At 54.9% G+C, this 18788-nt stretch overlaps 1 protein-coding gene across 1 annotated transcript; it reads left to right on the forward strand.

The window, feature by feature from the left end:
- Positions 1 to 1425: 1425 nt before the first annotated feature.
- HSPA12B (heat shock protein family A (Hsp70) member 12B) lies at positions 1426 to 18455 on the forward strand. The gene is made up of 13 exons (XM_086333340.1): positions 1426 to 1563; positions 5824 to 5883; positions 7655 to 7752; positions 8732 to 8856; positions 11055 to 11241; positions 11563 to 11667; positions 11972 to 12088; positions 13996 to 14170; positions 14677 to 14763; positions 15183 to 15287; positions 15396 to 15654; positions 16253 to 16356; positions 16976 to 18455. Exons 2-13 carry the CDS (start codon positions 5841 to 5843, stop codon positions 17629 to 17631), a joined length of 2061 nt encoding a protein of 686 aa, XP_086189466.1. The 5' UTR covers positions 1426 to 1563; positions 5824 to 5840; the 3' UTR covers positions 17632 to 18455.
- Positions 18456 to 18788: the final 333 nt, after the last annotated feature.

The following is an 18788-nucleotide window of genomic DNA, read 5'->3' on the forward strand; positions in this document are numbered from 1 at the left end:
CCATACATGACCACAGGAAAAACCATAGCCTTGACTAGACGAACCTTTGTTGGCAAAGTAATGTCTCTGCTTTTGAATATGCTATCTAGGTTGGTCATAACTTTCCTTCCAAGGAGTAAGCGTCTCTTAATTTCATGGCTGCAGTCACCACTCTTACAGACACATTTGGAGCAGCCAGTGGAGGCTGCTGATTGAACACCTTGCTGGCTTACTGGCCCAGTGCTAACATCAAAAATTGTTTGGTGCTGCACGCCCCTCAACCCCAACCTCATTGCAGGGAGCCCTCTAGAGCAGTGGCCCTGACAATAAGGGCCGAAAGTTTAGAAGAGATGATACCTTAGCTGAGGAGCCTTTTAGATGCACAGAGAGGAGGAAAGAAAATACTCCAGGGAGGGAAAATAGGCCATGTCAAGGTTTGGGGTGGGTGGTGGCAACTGATGCCTAAAGAACTATGGGAGCCTTCTTTGAGGAGGGGGCTGAGGGAACAAACAAGAGGCCAGCCCCCCTAGCACAGAGAGACAAGCTAAGAAGGAACCCTTGGCCCTACTCCACTCATGCCAGCCTAAGCCTCTGTGGGGGCACAGTGGGCAGAAGGAAATGGGTCAGGCCCAGGTCCTACCAGAACCAAGAGGTGTGGGGGGTGCGGCATGGGAAGTTAGCTGCCTTAGAAGGGCCTAACACCCAGATCTCCACTTTGTCAGTCTTCTATTTGGAGGCCAGGTCCCCAGATCCTCAGGAAAGCATGGGCTAGGACAGAAGGCTAGGTTAGAAAGAAGGCCACGGGCCCTCACAGGAAAGGGGCTATGTGCTCCTTGTCGAAGCAGAATGAGTTCTGAGTGCTCCCTTCGCTAGGAGGGCGGACCCAGACTGAGAATGCTTCCCTCCCTGCCCCAGACTTCAGCAAGGACAGAGCCAGGGCCCGGTCTGGGCTGGAAGGCCTGTGCTCACCCTCAGCTTGGCCTCTTTTCTCTGATCCTTGGAGACCAAGCTAGGGATCTTGGTGGGGATGTGGTGCGGGGGTAGGTGTCTGGGTGAAGGGGCTCTGAGGGTCTGGGGCAGGGCCCTCCCTCTAGGCAGGTGGGCTTTCTAGCTGGCCCATGGTGGCCTTGAGGTGGGCAGAGGGCCCGTCCGCAGCCCGGCTGCAGGAGGCCTAGGAGGGTTCTTAAATTCCTCTCTTCTACCCTCTACCTCGCCTCCTCAACCTTCTTCCCTCACGGCCCCCCGGGTGGCTGGGAAGTGGGAGGCGCAGGAGGGGCGCAGGGAGGGGCTGTGGACTCGAGCCGGGCGGGGCCCCTCGGCGGAGGCCCGCGCTGCCGGCCCCGCCCCGGCCTCGCACATCTGGGCTGGAGCGCAGGCCCACCCGGCGGCGGGCGGCGCGGCCATCCGGCCTGGGGGAGGGGGAGGAGAAGGGAGCGGGGTCGGGGCGTTGCAGGGCGGAGAGTGGGGCCGGGGCTGGGCGCACGTCGAGGGCTGTGGCCGCCGCGGCACGGCACGGCCAGCCCACCGGCTGCGGGCCCAGCTTCCAGGCGTCTGGACAGAGGTCGAGCTGTCGGGAGGGCAGAGGTGAGTCCTGGGCAGGGCGCTGCTGGGCTCCTAGAGAGAAGGGCGCCAAGATTTGCGGTTTCATCGCGGGCTGGCGGCTGAGACCCCACCACAAACTTCCTGACCCTGGAGAACGGGACTGGGACAGAGCTGCAAGCCCCCGTCTCCAGCAGGGCTCTGGGGTTCAGGAAGGCAACTGGGGCAGCGACTGAGGGCTCCCATCCGGGCTTTGGGACCCTACACTGGTGAGGGTGGGGATCGGAGGGGAGGGACAGAGCGGGGCTTGAGAGACTTCTATGTCGGGGCTGTGGGGCTGGGGGCTGCTCCAGGGGAGCAAGTTTGTAGAGGGACACGGTGCTTAGGCCAGAAGGTGGAGACCCCGGGGTTAAATATGTGTGTACTTTGGGGGTGCCTGCAGGGGGAGTTCCTAGGGCCTATGGTCTCAAAAGTTCAAGAGTGGCTGGGGTGCCACAGTGCCAGACTGTGGGCTGGCCTCGTGAACAGGGACCTCTGGTTTCTCTCGGTGAGGCCAGAGTGGGGGTCCAGGTGGAGTGGGGTCTGGGCTCCGTGTGGGGGCGGTGGAGCCAGGAGGCAAAGCTAGCTTGTATGGGGGAGAGGGAAGGGGAGGGAGGAAGCTCTAAAATATGGACTCCCTGTGAGAGTGAAGGCAGCCCTGGATCCCCAGAAGGTAAGAGAGGTGATGAGGGACCGCAGGAGAGGGTGGGAGGGGCTTAGGGCCTAGGCTGTGGGGGACAGAGGTTGTTTATGAACTGGCTGCTCCCTTGATGGGGACCCATGGGGGTGGGGCAGGATGTATGGAAAGAAAAGCGGAGGACAGGGAGGGGATGCAGGAGGCTTTTTCTGTCGCTCCCTGCCCCAGCCCCAGAAAAGGCAGCTTCCTCACCCCACAGCCTCCCTCTGGTCCCTCACCTTGAGGGCGCCTCTCCAGAGACAGGTGGGGGCAGCCCTTTGGGTGCCATTTCTGATCTGTCCCTTGGGCCCAGGTTGGCTCAATCTCTGATTTGGGAAAAATGCCTGTGGCTTCTCTTTGTTTGCTGAATGGCAGGATGATGAGAGAGAGCAGTGGATAGAAGAGGCAGGGTGCAGGGAAAAGGCCTGTGGGGGTATGGAGGTGAGCTGTAAAGTTGGGTGGGCTCTTTGCCTTCATGGGCAGAAGATGGGTATGTGTGGAGCCCTGAAATCCAGCAACACCACATGTCCAAGTGCTCTGGTGGGGGATGGGAAGGGATATAAGGACCCAGCCTCATCACGCCCAACTGAGGAAAAGATCCTTGGAGATTTCTCTCCATTGGACAGAAAGTCCTAGGCTTTTGTAGTCTGGGGAACACTGTGGGTTGGGAATCTCTGGTTTCAACTCCCTACTCAGCCACACCCTGTCCTAGTCCCCAGTCAGGCCTGTTGGGTCAGGGTAAAGCTGAAGATCAGAGGTCAATATGAGGCCAAGAGTTATAGGTCAGTCCATGGGTGAAGTTAAGGGACAGACCGGAGGTGGGATTGTCTGTGTGTGGGTAGGGCAGGGGTCAGTCTGGGGCCAGGGTTTAGCCTGCTCTTGTAGCCAGGAAATGGTTACTTTCTACGTAAGTCAAACTGGCCCATTCAATTATTCTCAAACCCATAAGCATGGCCAGTCTGAAATTAGTGGACCCCTGGGGCAGGGTTCTACCTCCCCCCATTTCCAGCTGCAGACCGTGCCCAGATGTAGCTTTTGGGAGTGGAGGTTGTCCTGAGTCCCACGATCAGCATTCTCCCTAAATGTTTCTGGTAAATGGGTGTGTATGCACGGTAAGGATGTCCCAAAGAAATATGGGGCATGTATGCATGCTTGTGTGGCTGCCACCTGCTTCTACCTCCACCTCTCAGAGAATCAGCAGGATCCTCCTTTTTTAACACAAATTGATTCAGGGCCTCCCTCCTTCTCTAAAGAACTCAGAATGACTAATAAAAGTCTCAATAAGACCAAAAATTCTGACAAGAGAAACTTCAGAATCCATATCATGAAGGGAAAGAACACTGCTCACATCTGCCTTTTTATCAACCGCCTTCCATCCTTGGACTTGATCCTCACAAGCCCCTGCATGATCTGTTTTACAGGAAAGGGCACTGAGGCACGGACAGGTAACAGGATGCACTCCAGCCAGGTGTCCTTAAGGTGCCTAATAGGCCCTTGTCAGCCCTGAGTATCAGAGCACTCAGTGTATCACAGGCTCAGAGATAAGAGCTGGGGTAATTACAGACGATGGTTTGGACAAGGAATCAACTTAGAATGACAACCCTGAGTCTTTTTTTCTTGGTTATTCTAGATTGTTTCTGCTCCAAATACAATATCCTTGGTTGAGAAAATCCACTCATTGAGCAGTGTTTCCCCAGCACTTAGCTGTAGAACCTGGCTGGAAGAAATGTTCAATGTTTTCGCTGATGAATTGAAACAACTTATAAATACGGCTGCCATCATCTCTCCTGTGGCCTTCATCCAGCCTTTGTTGGTAAATGTTTTTCAGTCTGCTCCCCAAGAGGGAGAAAAACCTGATTTGCAGTTTGCCAACTTGTATGGTATAATCACCATGGCTGATTTCAAACTATCAATGTGATGTCAATAAATGCAAAATTGAGAAGAGATGCACAGAATCAGCTCTTGGGAGCTGGCGGACAGAAGCTTAAGTTCCTCTCATCTTAGAAAACAAAATCCTGTCCTTCCCTCCTCAAGCTTTATTTTGTTCCAGGTAATATGCACATCACCTCCTGATCTCAGCTGCACTAGCCGGAAGTGCTAGCTCTGTTCTCTCATCCTCTGCTCCCTCCTTGCCTACCAGACTCCCACCCCACTCCTTCATTCCACCAAAATGCCCTGGACCTTTAAAACATTAAATCTGGTGTTTCCCCGAGACCTCTCATCTAAAAATCTCTGAAGGATCTAGCTTCGCGGCCTTCTTTTATCGAGATCTTCATGAAACCATAGCAGGCATCCCTGTCTCCCTGGCCAGCCAACCTTCCTCCTGTTAACCTTTATTCAGAGCTTCTCCTCCCTTCCCTTCGCCCACACTACTCTCCACCAAACCTCCTGTGACAATGACTCCAAACACAAATCTCCACCTCGGAATTCTCCCTCACCTCTAGGTCATATGTCACCTGACTCCTTGGTCTGTTTTCTCAGCAGTTTCAAAAACTGTACCCGGAACACTGCCCCTTTCCCCCTGCTAGCTTGCCCTGCTCCAGTATTCTCCATCTGACCATCCATCTCCTTGCTTGGACAGTCAGTCCAAGAAGAACACCTTCTTCCTAATCTCCCATGTCCAATCCAGCCAACTTCTGTCAGTTGATTTTAACTTCTAACTTAAATGTGTGCACTTATATCTCAAGATAGTCAGCATCTGTTGCCTGGAGCACTGTTGGCTCCTGTTTCATGTTGCCCTGCTGCAGTCCATACTTCCATGCAGCCAGGTGGGATTTTTAAAACAGATTTAGTCATGCGCCTGTCTCCACTTTGCCACTTCAAGCCCTTCAGGATTTGCTCTTGTCCCTCATAAAAAACCAGATTTAAAATTGAGACCACCAGGATCTGCCTGCACAGTAAGCCTCGCCCAACCCCTCTCTTCAGCTTTGCCATGCTACCCTTTCTGCCCTGCTTGTATCTGTCATAGCACCATTTGTAATCTCAGTTTCAGGTACATGATTATCTGATTATGAACGATTTATCCACCAGGCTATGGGCCCCTAGGACAGGAACAGTGTCTCTCTGGGTCACTGATGTCCCACAGCATCTGGCAGAGAATAGGCACCTGAAAACACTTAGGAGCGTCCTGGTTCCAACAAAGCAATTGTTAAAAAAAGACATTTCTGAGGGACTTCCCTTCAGTCCAGTGGTTAGGACTCCGGGCTTCCACTGCAGCAGGCCCTGGTTCAGTCCCTGCTCGGGGAACTAAAATTCTGCAAGCCAGGTGGTGCAGCCAAAACAAAAACAAAAACAAAACATTTTTGAGACAAGCTAGGACTGTGGGCTTGATCACTGGATGAGATTAAGGAATTACTGTTGATTTTATTGGACATGATAGTGGTGTTGTGGCAGTGTCCTTTTAAAATTCCGTATCTATTAAAAAAAAAAAATCCGTTATCTGTTGGAGAGACATGTTAAAGAATTTATAGGTCAAGCAACATGATGTCTGGGACTTGCTTCAGTGGACTCCAGCTGAAAGTAAATAATTATTCAGTAAGGAAACAAAGGAGCAAATAAATGCCATTCTGCTTGTCCATTCTTGTTCACAGCTACAGGGCCTGCAAAGATGCTGGCTGTCCCGGAGATGGACCTACAGGGGCTGTACATTGGTAAGACCTGCCCCCTCACCTCCATCTGGGCCCATTACCCCTGTCACCCCAGCACTCAGACCAACCCCTAGTCTGTCCATGTGCCTCTCTCAGCAGAGGCTTCTGAGAGCCGTTCTGTGAGTGTGTGTGCATGGGACCGGTTAGTGCAACAGGAGTATGTATGTGAGTGTGTGTGTGTGTGTGTGTGCGTGTGCACACTCTGCAAGCCTGTTCACGGGACGCCCAAGTGTCTACATGTATGTGTATGCAGGGTAGGTCTGTGTGCACAGGGCTGTATGGGCGTGCATGTGTTTTGTGCAGGGTGTGTGTGTAGTATGTGAGTGTGAGTGTGTGTCCCTGCCTGTCTGCCTAAGGGCAGGTCTCTGGGCACAGGGTCTTAAGTGAGGGTGTGTGTATATCTGCACAGAACTCTGTGCATGCACGTCTGGCCTGGTCTGGGAGCAGGCTCTGGGTTTTGTGCAGGGGTGGGAGGCCAGGCGGCAGGACAGACACGCCTCAGGAAGTCCACTCACAAAGACCTGGTGGGCTGGGCCTTCCTTCCTGCCTCCCTTCCCAGGCTCAAGCCACAGCAGCTTGGCCCAAGCCTGCACCAGCTGGCTAAGAAAAAGGGCCTCTGGAAGTGTGACCACCATGTCCTTGCCCCTCCAGCACTGCAAGACAGATGCCAGCCCTGTGCAGGCACTTCCTAGAGTTCCCTTCATGCCCCGCCCCTCACATATGTTACCAGGGTACCCAAGGCCAGGGTGGCCTGGGACTTGTCAGGGCCCCATGGCTGTGGCTGAGGGAGTTGAGGCCCCAGCCCTGGCTCAGCCTAAAGCTAGACAGGCCTGTTTGATTTGCCAGTGTGTCTAAATGCCAGACCCCACCAATCTCCATGGCCAGCCTCCTGTCCCCACACACAGATCCCAGGGCAGCCCCAGTGCTCTGCACAGGGGCCTCAGCAAAGCCCAGTGTGGTGGTGTTGAGCCACCAGCCCACACCTGGGGGATGTCCAGCCAGGCAGGCTCTCCTGCCTCCTGAACTGCCTGAGCCTCCAAGCCAGTGGCCTTCTGGGAGCTGCACTGCTTCCTTCCACCAAAGGTCCAGCTCCATCCTGGGCCTCTGAGAGGGTCTCAAGGGGGCCTCCTCCCCACAAATGCTGGCTTCAGGTCTGTGCATGTTGTGGGGAACGGGAGCTTGGAATCTGTCTTCCTCCTGTGGTTAGACACCTCTTGGCTCAGGGCTGCTCAGGGCAGGGCTGGGCCTGTCCATGACCCTTGGGGGCAGAGGGTTGGTAGGAGAGGCAATTCCCCCAGGTCCTGATTAGAACATGAGGCTGAACTTATGGAGAGGGGAGTTGCTCCACCTCCCACTCAGGTCTGTAGTTCCCCCACCTCTTCTGGTTTATCCATCCTCACCCAGGAGCTCACCTGCCCCTCTCTCCTGCCCTTCTATCTTTGGACTCAGTCCTGCCCACCCCCACGATGCTTCTCTATCCCTCCCCTTCCCCACCGTGTCTGATGGGTGCTGAGGAAGACAGTGAGTCCCTAGGTGAAGTATGAGTCACCCTTCAGGAATAGGTCGCCTCTAACTGATAATGGGCCCCGAGCCCAGGTATCCCCCACCCCCACCTCAGTCCTGTCCTTCCTACCTTCCCTCCCTAGTCCTTCTTCCCCAGCAGGGTACCGCTCACCTTGGCCCGGCAGTGACTGATGGGGAACCCCCACACCTGGGACCTAGCCACCAGCCCCTTACTCTGATTGTACCAGAGTGATTTGTCCTCTCTTTGCAGGCTCCAGCCCACAGCGGTCTCCAGTGCCCAGCCCACCTGCCTCCCCAAGGACCCAGGAAAGCTGTGGCATTGCCCCTCTCACACCCTCACAGTCTCCAGTAAGCCTAGGGCAGGGCTTGGGGTGGTGGGGGGCCTGGGTGGTGGGGAGGGTTGCACTGATGTCTAGAAGAGCCCATAGGTCTGGGCTGGGAGTACCACCATGCCTCCTGCCCCTGTACACTCATGTTCTCCCCAGATGGGTCAGCCTTAGGCAACCTTGGACTATAGTAGTGACAGTTTTACTGAGATGAGCCCCCTCCAGGATGACATCCAGGAACCATTGCAACTAGCCTGCCTGGGCAGGTGTACTTCTGAGCAACTAGTTTGGTAGGTCCTCAGAGCACTGGGCCTCCCAGACTTGCTTCCCCTCCTGTCAACCACAGCCCCACCTTATTAAAAGATATATCTAGGGAAGAGGAGACACATGGCTAAAAAATAGTTTGGTAACTGCTAGCTTGAAATATCTAAGACATAACCATCACCCCCAAATTCCCTAAGTCACCCTACCCGGGGTGGCCTCACCCTAGTGATCCAACCTGGGGACCCCTTTGTTCTCAGGGAGCCCAGGCTAGCCTGGGAGAAGGTAAGGACCACTCTGAGGCACATGCATGGGGTTCTCTTCTCTGCCACAAACCTGGACAGAGTCGGGCTATTTCACTGTGGCCACAAGAGCAGGAGGGTCTCATATACACAGGTCCATGTGCTGTGGAGCTGCTCAGAGCAGCAGAGCTGCTTCCAGCTGGGCCCAGGCTGGAAGTGATGTAAGATGGGGGTGGGGCTAAGGCAGCTCAGGCAGAAGGGCAGGGAAGTAGGAACTTGAGCTCAAAACTTCATGGGGCTACCTGAGAGGCCCTGGGCTTTCTGAGCAGTTAGCATCTCAAGGGCTCAGTCTGGAGCTTAGGAGGGGAGAGAAATCAGGCAGGAAGTAGGTAGCGGTGGGCCAGGGCTAGTCTGGACCACAGCCAGGGGTGGGGAGGACTTCGACGCACAGTCAGCCTAGCCCTCTGGCTGCTCCCTGACTAGCTCTTGCACTTGCAGAAGCCCGAGGCCCGAGGCCCTCAGCAGGCCCCCTTCTCCGTGGTAGTGGCTATCGACTTTGGCACCACATCCAGTGGCTATGCCTTCAGCTTTGCCAGTGACCCTGAGGCCATCCACATGATGAGGTGAGAGTGGCTGGACTGGGAGATTGGTTGCCGGGAGTCCTACACCCTGGGAGAGACCTAGTCCCAGAAGTACTGTCACTAAGGAGACATGGGGTCTTCGCAGAAGCTTTCCAGCCCTAGTCTGGGCTCCCTACTGGGACAGAAGATTGGAGGATGGGACCCAGGTCTGGGCCCTCAGCCCCAGTTGGGGCAGCTCTTTGACCTCTGCAAGAAAATGTTGGGCTTCATTTTTTATTTTAAATTTTTTATTATTTTTTCTGGGCTAGTCATAGGGACACACATGTATGCACAAATATGTGGTTTTAAAATAAAACACACAACTTGCTTTAAGCTTTCAGCACTATTTTGTAGATGTTTCATGTGAATACGGAGAGAGCCACCATTTTCTTTTCATTGTTGCATAGTATTCCACAGTTCGGATATATCATGATTTATTCATTCTTCTGTTGATAGTTTTGAGGGTTTTTCCTTCTAAATTTTCACCACTAGAAAAAGTGTTGCAATGAATACTCTTCCTTGGAAACTTGTGCTGGAATTTCTATGTAGTAGGTTCCTTGAGGCAGTCCTAGGTTCAACATCTCAAATGAAATACTAGGGAGGTTAGCTGAATTGACAAGTCACACAGTTGTCATGAAAGAGCTGTTTGAAAAAATCCATTCTGATGAAGTTTGTTGAGTTTTGTTTGAACAAAACGTTTGTTAGATACCTCCCTTCAGGCCTCAAGACCCTGATCCTTTGAATGTATCTTAGTGAGACTGTAGCCTGTAGGTGGAAGATGCCAAAGCTTCCAACTCAGACTGGGATGGAGGATCAGCAGGCTTCACCAGGGCCTGGGAGGCTATATGGAAAGACAGCCAAGGGTCACTGCCCCAAAGATACAGGGGACTTGACCTGCATGAATGTGGACTGTCCTTCCCCTTTCTCTGCTCCCTCCACATCCATCTGAGGCCACAAAGGCCCTAGGACCTTAGAGCTTTCTAGGAGCTGAATGGCATCCCAGCTTGTCAGCACACACAGCTGAGGCCACGCTGGGCCTGTTGCTAGGGCTGAGGACACAAGAAGGGATACTATGGCGATAATAGTCACAGGAATGACTGGGGGACATTCTGGCCTCCTCCCAAGCCCTTCCCACTCCCACTAGCCACCAAGCCCCATCATGTCTATCTCCCTGATATCTCTGTAATACCCATCTACTTCTCTCCCCCAGTCGCACCCCTGAGTTCAGCCCCACCCTCTCTCACTTGAATGACTGCAATATCCTCCCTGGTTTTCCTTCTCCACCCTCCCTCTCCTCCACTCTGTTGCTACATGGGGACCAAAGACATTTCTAAAGGCAAATGTGGTCATGCTTCTTCACTCCCTTAAAACCCACCAAGACAGAATTCTGATATGACATTTGATACTCCTTAGTTGATCTTAACATTGCTGCTTTGAGCCAACTTTATAGCTAGTTCTCCCCACTCTTTGACACCTCTGTAAACTTGAACATGCTCTTCCTTCTCCCTGGATTCCTAGTTCCTTCCCCCAAATGGATGCAATGGTGAGCTTGGCCTAGAGGAGTCAGGGCATCAGAAAAGGCAGAGGAAGGGGAGGAAGGATTTGCCAGGCCAATGACCTGGGCAGTGAGTTGTGGGTGGAGGTCCAGATGATGATTGCATACAGGGAAGTTTGGAATCTCAGGTTTTGGGGGCCTGTTGAAGGTGCAGTCAGCTGGGGTATAGCTGCTGAGGTGGGCCAGACAGGAATGATCATAGAGCTTAGCTCTGTGGAACATGACCTAGAGGAGGGCAACCAGCCAGCTGGGAGAAGGCCTCTGCCAGGGTCCTGGAGAGACTCATCAGAAGGCCAGACAAGGCAGATGGATGATGGCTTGCTGCTACTTGTTAAAAGGACAGGGAGGTGAAGTCAAATGGTGTACTTCATGGGAGGGAGCAGAAGCTGAGGATGTCGAATGGGACCCATGGCTCCATGGATAGAGATGATCCAATGAGCAACATTTATGGAGATTTAAGTGGATGCCAAGCACCATATTCACAAGAACCCTAAAAGGTAGGTACCATTATTATTCCCATTTTACATATGGAGCCTAGGAAGCCAAGTGAGCTGCCCCAAGTCCCACAGCTGGTCCCAGAGCCAGCACCCAACCCCATGAAGGGAAGATTACTGCTGACCACACTGACAGCCTTCTGCCTCCACAGGAAATGGGAAGGGGGGGACCCAGGTGTGGCCCACCAGAAGACCCCTACCTGCCTGCTGCTGACCCCAGAGGGTGCCTTTCACAGCTTTGGCTATACAGCCCGCGATTATTACCACGATCTGGACCCTGAGGAGGCTCGTGACTGGCTCTACTTCGAGAAGTTCAAGATGAAGATCCACAGTACCACTGTGAGTCACATTCTGGCTCAGGGCCCAGCTCCAGCCAGGAAGGCAGGGCCAGGAGGAAAAGCAGGGAGGGAGGCCTCATGGAGGGTGGGCAAAGCTAAAAGGTGAGGGGGGCCTGGAGGAGGAGTTTGAACTTAAGGGATGGAGGCATGACCATGGGGTATGATAGGGTAAAGGGAAGGGCTGGGGAGAAGAGCTGATGTAAGATTAGAGCCAGAGTGGAACAGTACCAAAGAGGGGAGCACAGGAAATGGGGTTAAATATAAGGTTGTCAGGAAATGGAGAGCTGTGTCCTCCTACAGAGTTGCCCTATGTCCCTGCCAGGATCTCACTTTGAAGACCCAGCTAGAAGCAGTAAACGGAAAGAAAATGCCTGCCCTGGAGGTGTTCGCTCATGCCTTGCGCTTCTTCAAGGAGCATGCCCTTCAGGTGCGCTGTGACCCTATCTCTGCTTACTGGGGTGGACAACCCCCAGGCCCATCCTTTCCCCTCAGCCCATCCACTGAGTAGCCACTGTCAGAAGACAGAAGTCATCTTTTCCAGTCCTCTGCCTTCCTATCTGGTAGCCCTGCGTCAGGGGTTGGGGAGGTGGGTGGTGGTGGGAAAGGGGGTGTTAGGATTCCCCCAAGTCAGCTGGGAAGTTCCTCAGGCCTGATTAGCTCCTCTAGCTCCTATAAAGACACGCCCCTCAGACCAAGCCAGCCCTTGCCTTCACTGCCCCGTCGTGCTCCAGGAGCTGAGTGAGCAGTGCCCGTCACTGCTGGAGAAGGACACTGTGCGCTGGGTGTTGACTGTACCTGCCATCTGGAAACAACCAGCCAAGCAGTTCATGCGGGAGGCTGCCTACCTGGTGAGAACACGCAGGCAGAGTTGTGGATGTTGCTCAGAAGGGCCCCGGGCGTGGCTCCACACCCTCATTCATACACCACCCTTGGGACCACAGAGCCATCGTGTAAAGACTGCCAGCCCCACCCTGCTGGGCATTTTGGAGGGTTGTTGCCACCAAGAGAGGGGGTGGGCCTGTAGGAACAGAGAGCTGAGGGACCAGGGACAGCCCAGGCCAGCTTAACCAGAGTCTTAATGCAGGTTTCCTAGAAGCAGAGTCCAAGATGGGAATTCTTGTGCATGTGGTGTATTGAAGAAGGACTCTCAGGTGAAAGGGGAGTGAGGAAAGCAGGACAGGAGAAACAGCTGCACGGGGACGGGTCTCACCTGGAGTCCAGCCTCAGCCTGAGCCCACGGAGAGCTCTGGAGGGAGACTGTACCCTAGTGTTAGCCACAGGGAGGCAAGAGGGGTGGCTTTTTGTCCATCCTTATCAGTCTGTCATTGGTAACTGGTTGGAGTAAGCCCCCCCAAGTGAGTAGTTCCCATTCAGTTGAAGGCAGTTCTCCAGAGAAGGGGCAGCGGGGAGCTGATGGCAGGTAACACTGACAGTAGCTGGGCAGGACGCCAAGAACATCCACTTCAGCCAGCATCAGTATTTTTACCACAGCCCCAACCAGTTTAAGTTCTTGAGCAGAGGAAATAAGACTATGAAACTATGAAGGGAGGTAATTTTGGCCAATGTTTGCTGATCTTCCTAACATAAGAGAGGCCCAAAGTTCTGGAGAAAGGGAGACTGCAGCTCAGGCACCCCCCCGCCCCCAGTGGAGATGGGAAGGTTGGAGGGGGACTCATTGTTTGATCCTGCCCCTGAAACTGGGGCCTTGGGGGGATACCCGAGGATTTCCAAAAGCAGTCTCAGGAATTCCAGTGCACCCTCCCCTGGAAGATACCAGAACCTCCAACCCCCCAGAAACATACCTTTTCCTAGGTGTCAAATCCACAGGTGCCCTCACTTGTCTCTGGAAGGAGCTAACCGCAAGGCCAGTGGGCATCCATCCCCCTTCCAGAGACCAGAATGAAAGCATGGCCACACCCAGCCAAAACAAACGCCCCCACCCCAGTAGCCCCCTGCTGGTTTACCCACCCTGCTTCCTCCCACACTGTTCCCTGGCTGTCAGTTCAGAAAGGGCTGGCCCTGGGCAAGAAGTCTTGATACCCACCCATCCCCCAACCTGGTCAGAATCAGAGGAATCCCACAAAACCATAAAGTACTTCCTATGGGGATCCCCTGTCCTGATGCAGGAAGTAATAGAAAGTGTTTTTCCCCCCTATCTTGCTTGCCTTGGTGCCTCAAATTTCACTGTTAAAGTGTCTTTTCTTCTATATCATATTCCTTGAGAACAAAGTTCTCAAGAGAGTGGGGAAGCCCATGGCCACCGTCCATTACCAGTGAAGAAAGGGAGTTCAGTAAGCTAAAGGGGACTCCCCCACCATCCCTTCTGATTGATGGTCTGGCCATTATACCCCCTAATACACTGTTCTGGAGTCTCCACTAACCCCCTCAGCCAGTGGTCAGCTGCTAACCCAGGACTTATGAAGGGGACCTTCCTGCAGCCCAGGCCACCTTGGGCAGCCTGGGGCAGATCCCAGGTGCTCTAGGTTTTCATTCAGTCTAAGGTCCCTCCCTGCTGGGCAATCCCATGGCATCCTTGGCTACAGCCATCCCTTCCACCCCAAGCCTGGTCATAGGGTGGCTCTGAGACAGCGCCAAATCTGTGCAGCATGGAAGGGCCTTGAGAGGCCTAGCGTGGCTGCGGTATAATGGGGAGGAGATAGGAGCCCCACAAGCCTTGGTTGCCTGCGCTGAGGTGCCATTTCAGTGTGATGCCTGGTCCATGATGCTCCCCAACCCTGCCAACCACCATCCTCAGGCTGGACTGGTGTCGAGAGAGAATGCAGAGCAATTACTCATCGCCCTGGAGCCTGAGGCTGCCTCTGTCTACTGCCGCAAGCTGCGTCTGCACCAGCTCGTGGATCTGAGTAGCCGAGCTCCAGGCAGAGGGTGCCTGGGCGAACGCCGCTCCATTGACTCCAGCTTCCGTCAGGGTGAGCCAACCCCAGGGGTGCTGCCTAGTGGTGGCCTTGGAGGCAGGCGCTGAAGACTATGCCGTGCCCTGGAGTAGGACTGTCTGAGGATGGGAGGACTCAATCCAACCCTGAATCTGAGGTGGGGAGTGGGGGTGGGGCTAGGGGTGGTAGGGGTGGTGACAGCCTACCCTAGGAAGAGGTGCTGGGGTTACTGACAAAGGTACTCTGAGCTGAAGGTGGAGATCTTCAGCTTTCCCTTAAACAGCACTGATCAGTTTTCCCTCCCCTCCTGGCATGTCAGCTGTCCCCCCACCCCCACCAGCCCCAGGCTCCTGCTGCCAGGACTAGGCACTGAGACTGCTGTGTCAACCTTCTATGATAGGGACAGGTCTCAGGATCTCCCCTCCTCCCCAGTTCCTCTAGACCTGCCTAATTCTGATTTTGCCATGGCCTGAGCCCCTCTATATTAAGGCAAGGTCTTGCAGCCTCCTGACCTGACTGTCCTGCTGTCCCTCAACACTCAGCCCGAGAGCAGCTTCGAAGATCCCGCCACAGCCGGACATTCCTGGTGGAGTCGGGTGTTGGAGAGCTGTGGGCTGATCTGCAAGCAGGTGGGGAGGGAAGGGCAATGGAGGGATATTCCTTGGGCCCTGTGGAATACCAGATACTGAAGGTGGGAAAACATTCCCGAAATCAGCTCCAGCCTCTAGGAACCCTGCCCCTTCCAACTCCATCAACTGTACCTAAGCTGGTAGTCCCCTCACCATCGCCTGCACTCCCACCCCCACTCACAGCCATGCCACTAAACCCCCCTTCCTCCAGGGGATGCTCTGCAGGTGGAGCTGCAGAATCTGGAATCATTTTCCCTCACACCTTGTGCCCCTACCCGGTGACCTGAAGCCCCTTTCAACGTAACCCCCACAGCCCTGCAGACAGGGGTCAGGACCTGGGGCAGGGCTGAAGGCTGGTTGAGTCTCCAGAGGGTCCAGAGCTAAACTGCCACAAGTGTGTGCTCATGCTTCCCCCACAGGAGATCGCTATGTGGTGGCAGACTGTGGGGGAGGCACAGTGGACCTGACTGTGCACCAGCTGGAGCAGCCCCATGGCACCCTCAAGGAGCTCTACAAGGCGTCTGGTGAGTAGCCAGGCAGCACCCTTGGTACCTAGAGCGCCCTTGCCCTGCCAACACCTCCTGGCAGCGGAATGAGCACTGTTGCCCTCTTCCTTCTCTGCTGGATGCCAGGCGGCCCCTGTGGTGCGGTGGGCGTGGACCTGGCTTTCGAGCAGCTGCTGGGCCGCATCTTCGGTGAGGACTTCATCACCACCTTCAAAAGGCAACGTCCAGCAGCCTGGGTGGATCTGACTATAGCCTTCGAGGCCCGCAAACGCACTGCAGGCCCGCACCGTACAGGGGCGCTCAACATCTCCCTACCGTTCTCCTTCATTGACTTCTACCGTAAGCAGGGAGGCCACAATGTGGAGACGGCCCTGCGCAAGAGCAGGTGAGCGGGGCACCACCCTACAGGGGAAGGTGCGGGCCCCAGGAGGCAGGGGATCCACTTGATCTGGCCCAGGCACAAGTCATCCCAGCCCAGGTGGAGGCAGGGGGAGGGGCATGAGGACCCCAGCTGAAATCTGCAGCCCAAACTGAGGCAAGAGAATCCTGAGCCCCCAGGGAAAGGCCAATGCTGTTGCTAAGTCGCTTCAGTCATGTCCAACTCTGTGCGACCCCATAAACGGCAGCCCACCAGGCTCCCCCATCCCTGGGATTCTTCAGGCAAGAATACTGGAGTGGGTTGCCATTGCCTTTTCCGGAAAGGCCAAAATCTATCTCATATTCCCCACAGCCTTACCTACTCTCACATACACACACACACACGCACACACATACCTGCCAACCAACCGGTCTGTGTTCCTCTGCTTGAGGCAAAAGGAGGCTCCTCTCCTGGGACCTCATGTCTGGACCTGGAACAGACCTGAGTCTAAAGCCCCTAGAAGTGTGGTTGGCACAATACAGAATGTGCCCAGGTACTTTGGCCTGGAATAGAGGTAGGACCTGGACCCTGACCCATGGGCCTGTGCCTCCTTCACCATCTACAGCGTGAACTTCGTGAAGTGGTCCTCACATGGGATGCTCAGGATGACTTGTGAGGCCATGAACGAACTCTTTCAGCCCACCGTCAGCGGGATCATCCAGCACATAGGTGAGCGCCTAAGCTTGGGTCATTCATTCACCTTAGCATACACACCCATATGCAAGAGTATTTCCCCCGATTAGTACCTGGAAACCTCCCCAAATCCATACACTGGAATGAGACCCAGAATCATCGGGAATACCTGGAGGATGTAGTGCCGTGGGGATTAAGAAATAGGACGATGTGTAGTCTTGCCAGGTTAAAGAAACTCTAGTGGCTGACTCCCCAGGTAGTATTAGGTCCCTCCCAAACTGTTATGGACCACTTCACTGTTATCACAGTGATTTAAACGAGTCTAAGTATCTAGAAAGTGAGCACAATGTCTTGCACGCAGTAGGCATTTAATACGTGTAAATTCACACCCTTACTCAAGCCCTCCACAGTGTAGTGGGAAAGCGAGATAGTGTTGAGGAAGCAGAGGCTATGAGGCTGGCAGAGTCCCTCATGAAAGTGCTCTGTGTTTTCCTTCATCCAAGCCAGGCTAAGGTTTTATAGTGAAATGGCTAGTTTCTCGTTGCCCCAGGCATACAGGAGGGCAGAAGGGAAGCGCCAGTGGCTGCGCAGCGGTAGCCTCAGTGGCCCACTCCCCATCCGTCCTCCTTACCCCCTCCCCCACCCGTCCCCGCAGAAGCACTGCTGGAGCGCCCTGAGGTGCAGGGTGTCAAACTGCTGTTCCTGGTGGGCGGCTTCGCCGAGTCGGCTATGCTGCAGCACGCGGTGCAGGCAGCTCTGGGCGCCCGTGGCCTGCGTGTGGTGGTTCCGCACGACGTAGCCCTCACCATCCTCAAAGGCGCAGTGCTTTTTGGGCAGGCGCCAGGAGTGGTTCGGGTGCGTAGATCGCCGCTCACATACGGCGTGGGCGTGCTCAACCGCTTCGTGGCTGGTGTTCACCCGCCTGACAAGCTGCTGGTTCGCGACGGTCGCCGCTGGTGCACCGACGTTTTTGAGCGCTTCGTGGCCGCCGAACAATCGGTGGCCCTGGGCGAGGAGGTGCGGCGCAGCTACTGCCCAGCGCGCCCAGGACAGCGGCGAGTGCTCATCAACCTGTACTGCTGCGCCGCGGAGGACGCGCGCTTCATCACCGACCCAGGAGTGCGCAAGTGTGGCGCGCTCAGCCTCGAGCTTGAGCCAGCCGAGGGAGGCCCTGACGCCGCCGGAGCGCCCCCCGGCCGCCGCGAGATCCGCGCTGCCATGCAGTTTGGCGACACTGAGATTAAGGTCACTGCTGTTGATGTCAGCACCAATCGCTCCGTGCGCGCCGCCATCGACTTTCTTTCCAATTGAGGGCGCAGTGCCATCACCCTCCCACCCCTGGGCCCCAGCCCAACAGAACTCTTGGCCCAGGTCTCGGGCAGATAAATCCACCCTGTTCCCCACCATCCTGCCCGGGGAGATGAGGTCGCAGGAGGAATGGGTGGGGACACATCCAGAAACTCAGGCTTTGGGATTGGGCCTCAGCCCTCTGACTGAAAGGCTGAAGGGCACTTCCAAGGACCGAGGTCAAGGAGACTTAAAAGGTTTACAAAGGCATCCCCATAGGGAGCACGTGGTCCTGAAAGCAGACTGCATCAGAAGGCTTGACCCTTGGTCTGAACTAGGGGCCAGGGTGGGAGTTGGGGGGTGAGGGTGGGGGTACAGCTGCAGGCAGGGCAGCAAGAGGGAGGAGGTTGTGCAGGGTCTGGAGCCAAAGGGCAGAGTGCACTGACTGACTGGCTCAGCCTGCATAGGGAGCCAGGCAGGACAAGGACTGGAGCTGACAGGAGAGGGACAGAAGAAGCAGGACCTTCCTGGGTGTGGTGCTGACCACCCAAGTATGAATGTTAATTGTAGAAAGGGCAGTAGCAGGCTATGAGAAGGGTACGGGTGAGGGGGATGTGGGATAACATGCTGAGGGGGGCTTTCCTTTCTATCTGAGAAGGCCCCAGGGGCAGCTTGGGCATGACCCATGTATTTATCCAGCCATGGAGAGGGAGGAGAGTAGGGAGGACAAAAAGAGCACTTGGTCCCAGCTCTGCCATCAATTTAGTGTACCTGCCCTTCCATGACATGCAGCAGCCCCACCTGCCTGAGAACCCTAAGGTGACAATAAAGCTCAAGGTGAAACCATACCCTTCTGGCACCTCACAGGGGGGACTCCAATAGTGGAGTCGTGGAAGGGTTAGGGCAGCTAGGCTCTACAAAGGGAGGTTTTCAGCTGTGCATGGGGCTGGGGATTGATTAGAAAGGAGTGCTGCTGCCTCTGGTCAAGCCTCCCAAACTGAACACCCCATTCCACAAGACCTCTCTGTGACCTGGATGGAAGGCCCCTCCGCGTGCAGACTCTCATCTTGGCAGGCCTAAAATGCCACCACGTGCACATACCTTTTTGGGGGCTAGGTGCTATAATACCACAAAGTAACCCTGCTTCCAAAAAGAGTAAGTAGCCAAAACTGTTCCTTGGC

The sequence above is a fragment of the Bos grunniens genome, chromosome 13 (genome assembly GCF_055505025.1).
Source record: "Bos grunniens cultivar Pamir isolate PY7600 chromosome 13, Bosgru_T2T1.0, whole genome shotgun sequence".
Lineage (NCBI taxonomy): Eukaryota > Metazoa > Chordata > Mammalia > Artiodactyla > Bovidae > Bos > Bos grunniens.

What these genes read in the sequence shown, in the direction of transcription:
- HSPA12B (XM_086333340.1), top strand. Translation starts at nt 5,841, where the DNA reads ATGCTGGCTGTCCCGGAGATGGACCTACAGGGGCTGTACATTG. An exon ending in GAGGCCATCCACATGATGAG is followed by an intron (nt 8,857 to 11,054) that starts GTGAGAGTGGCT and finishes CTGCCTCCACAG; the next exon opens with GAAATGGGAAGGGGGGGACC. An exon ending in ACGGCCCTGCGCAAGAGCAG is followed by an intron (nt 15,655 to 16,252) that starts GTGAGCGGGGCA and finishes CACCATCTACAG; the next exon opens with CGTGAACTTCGTGAAGTGGT.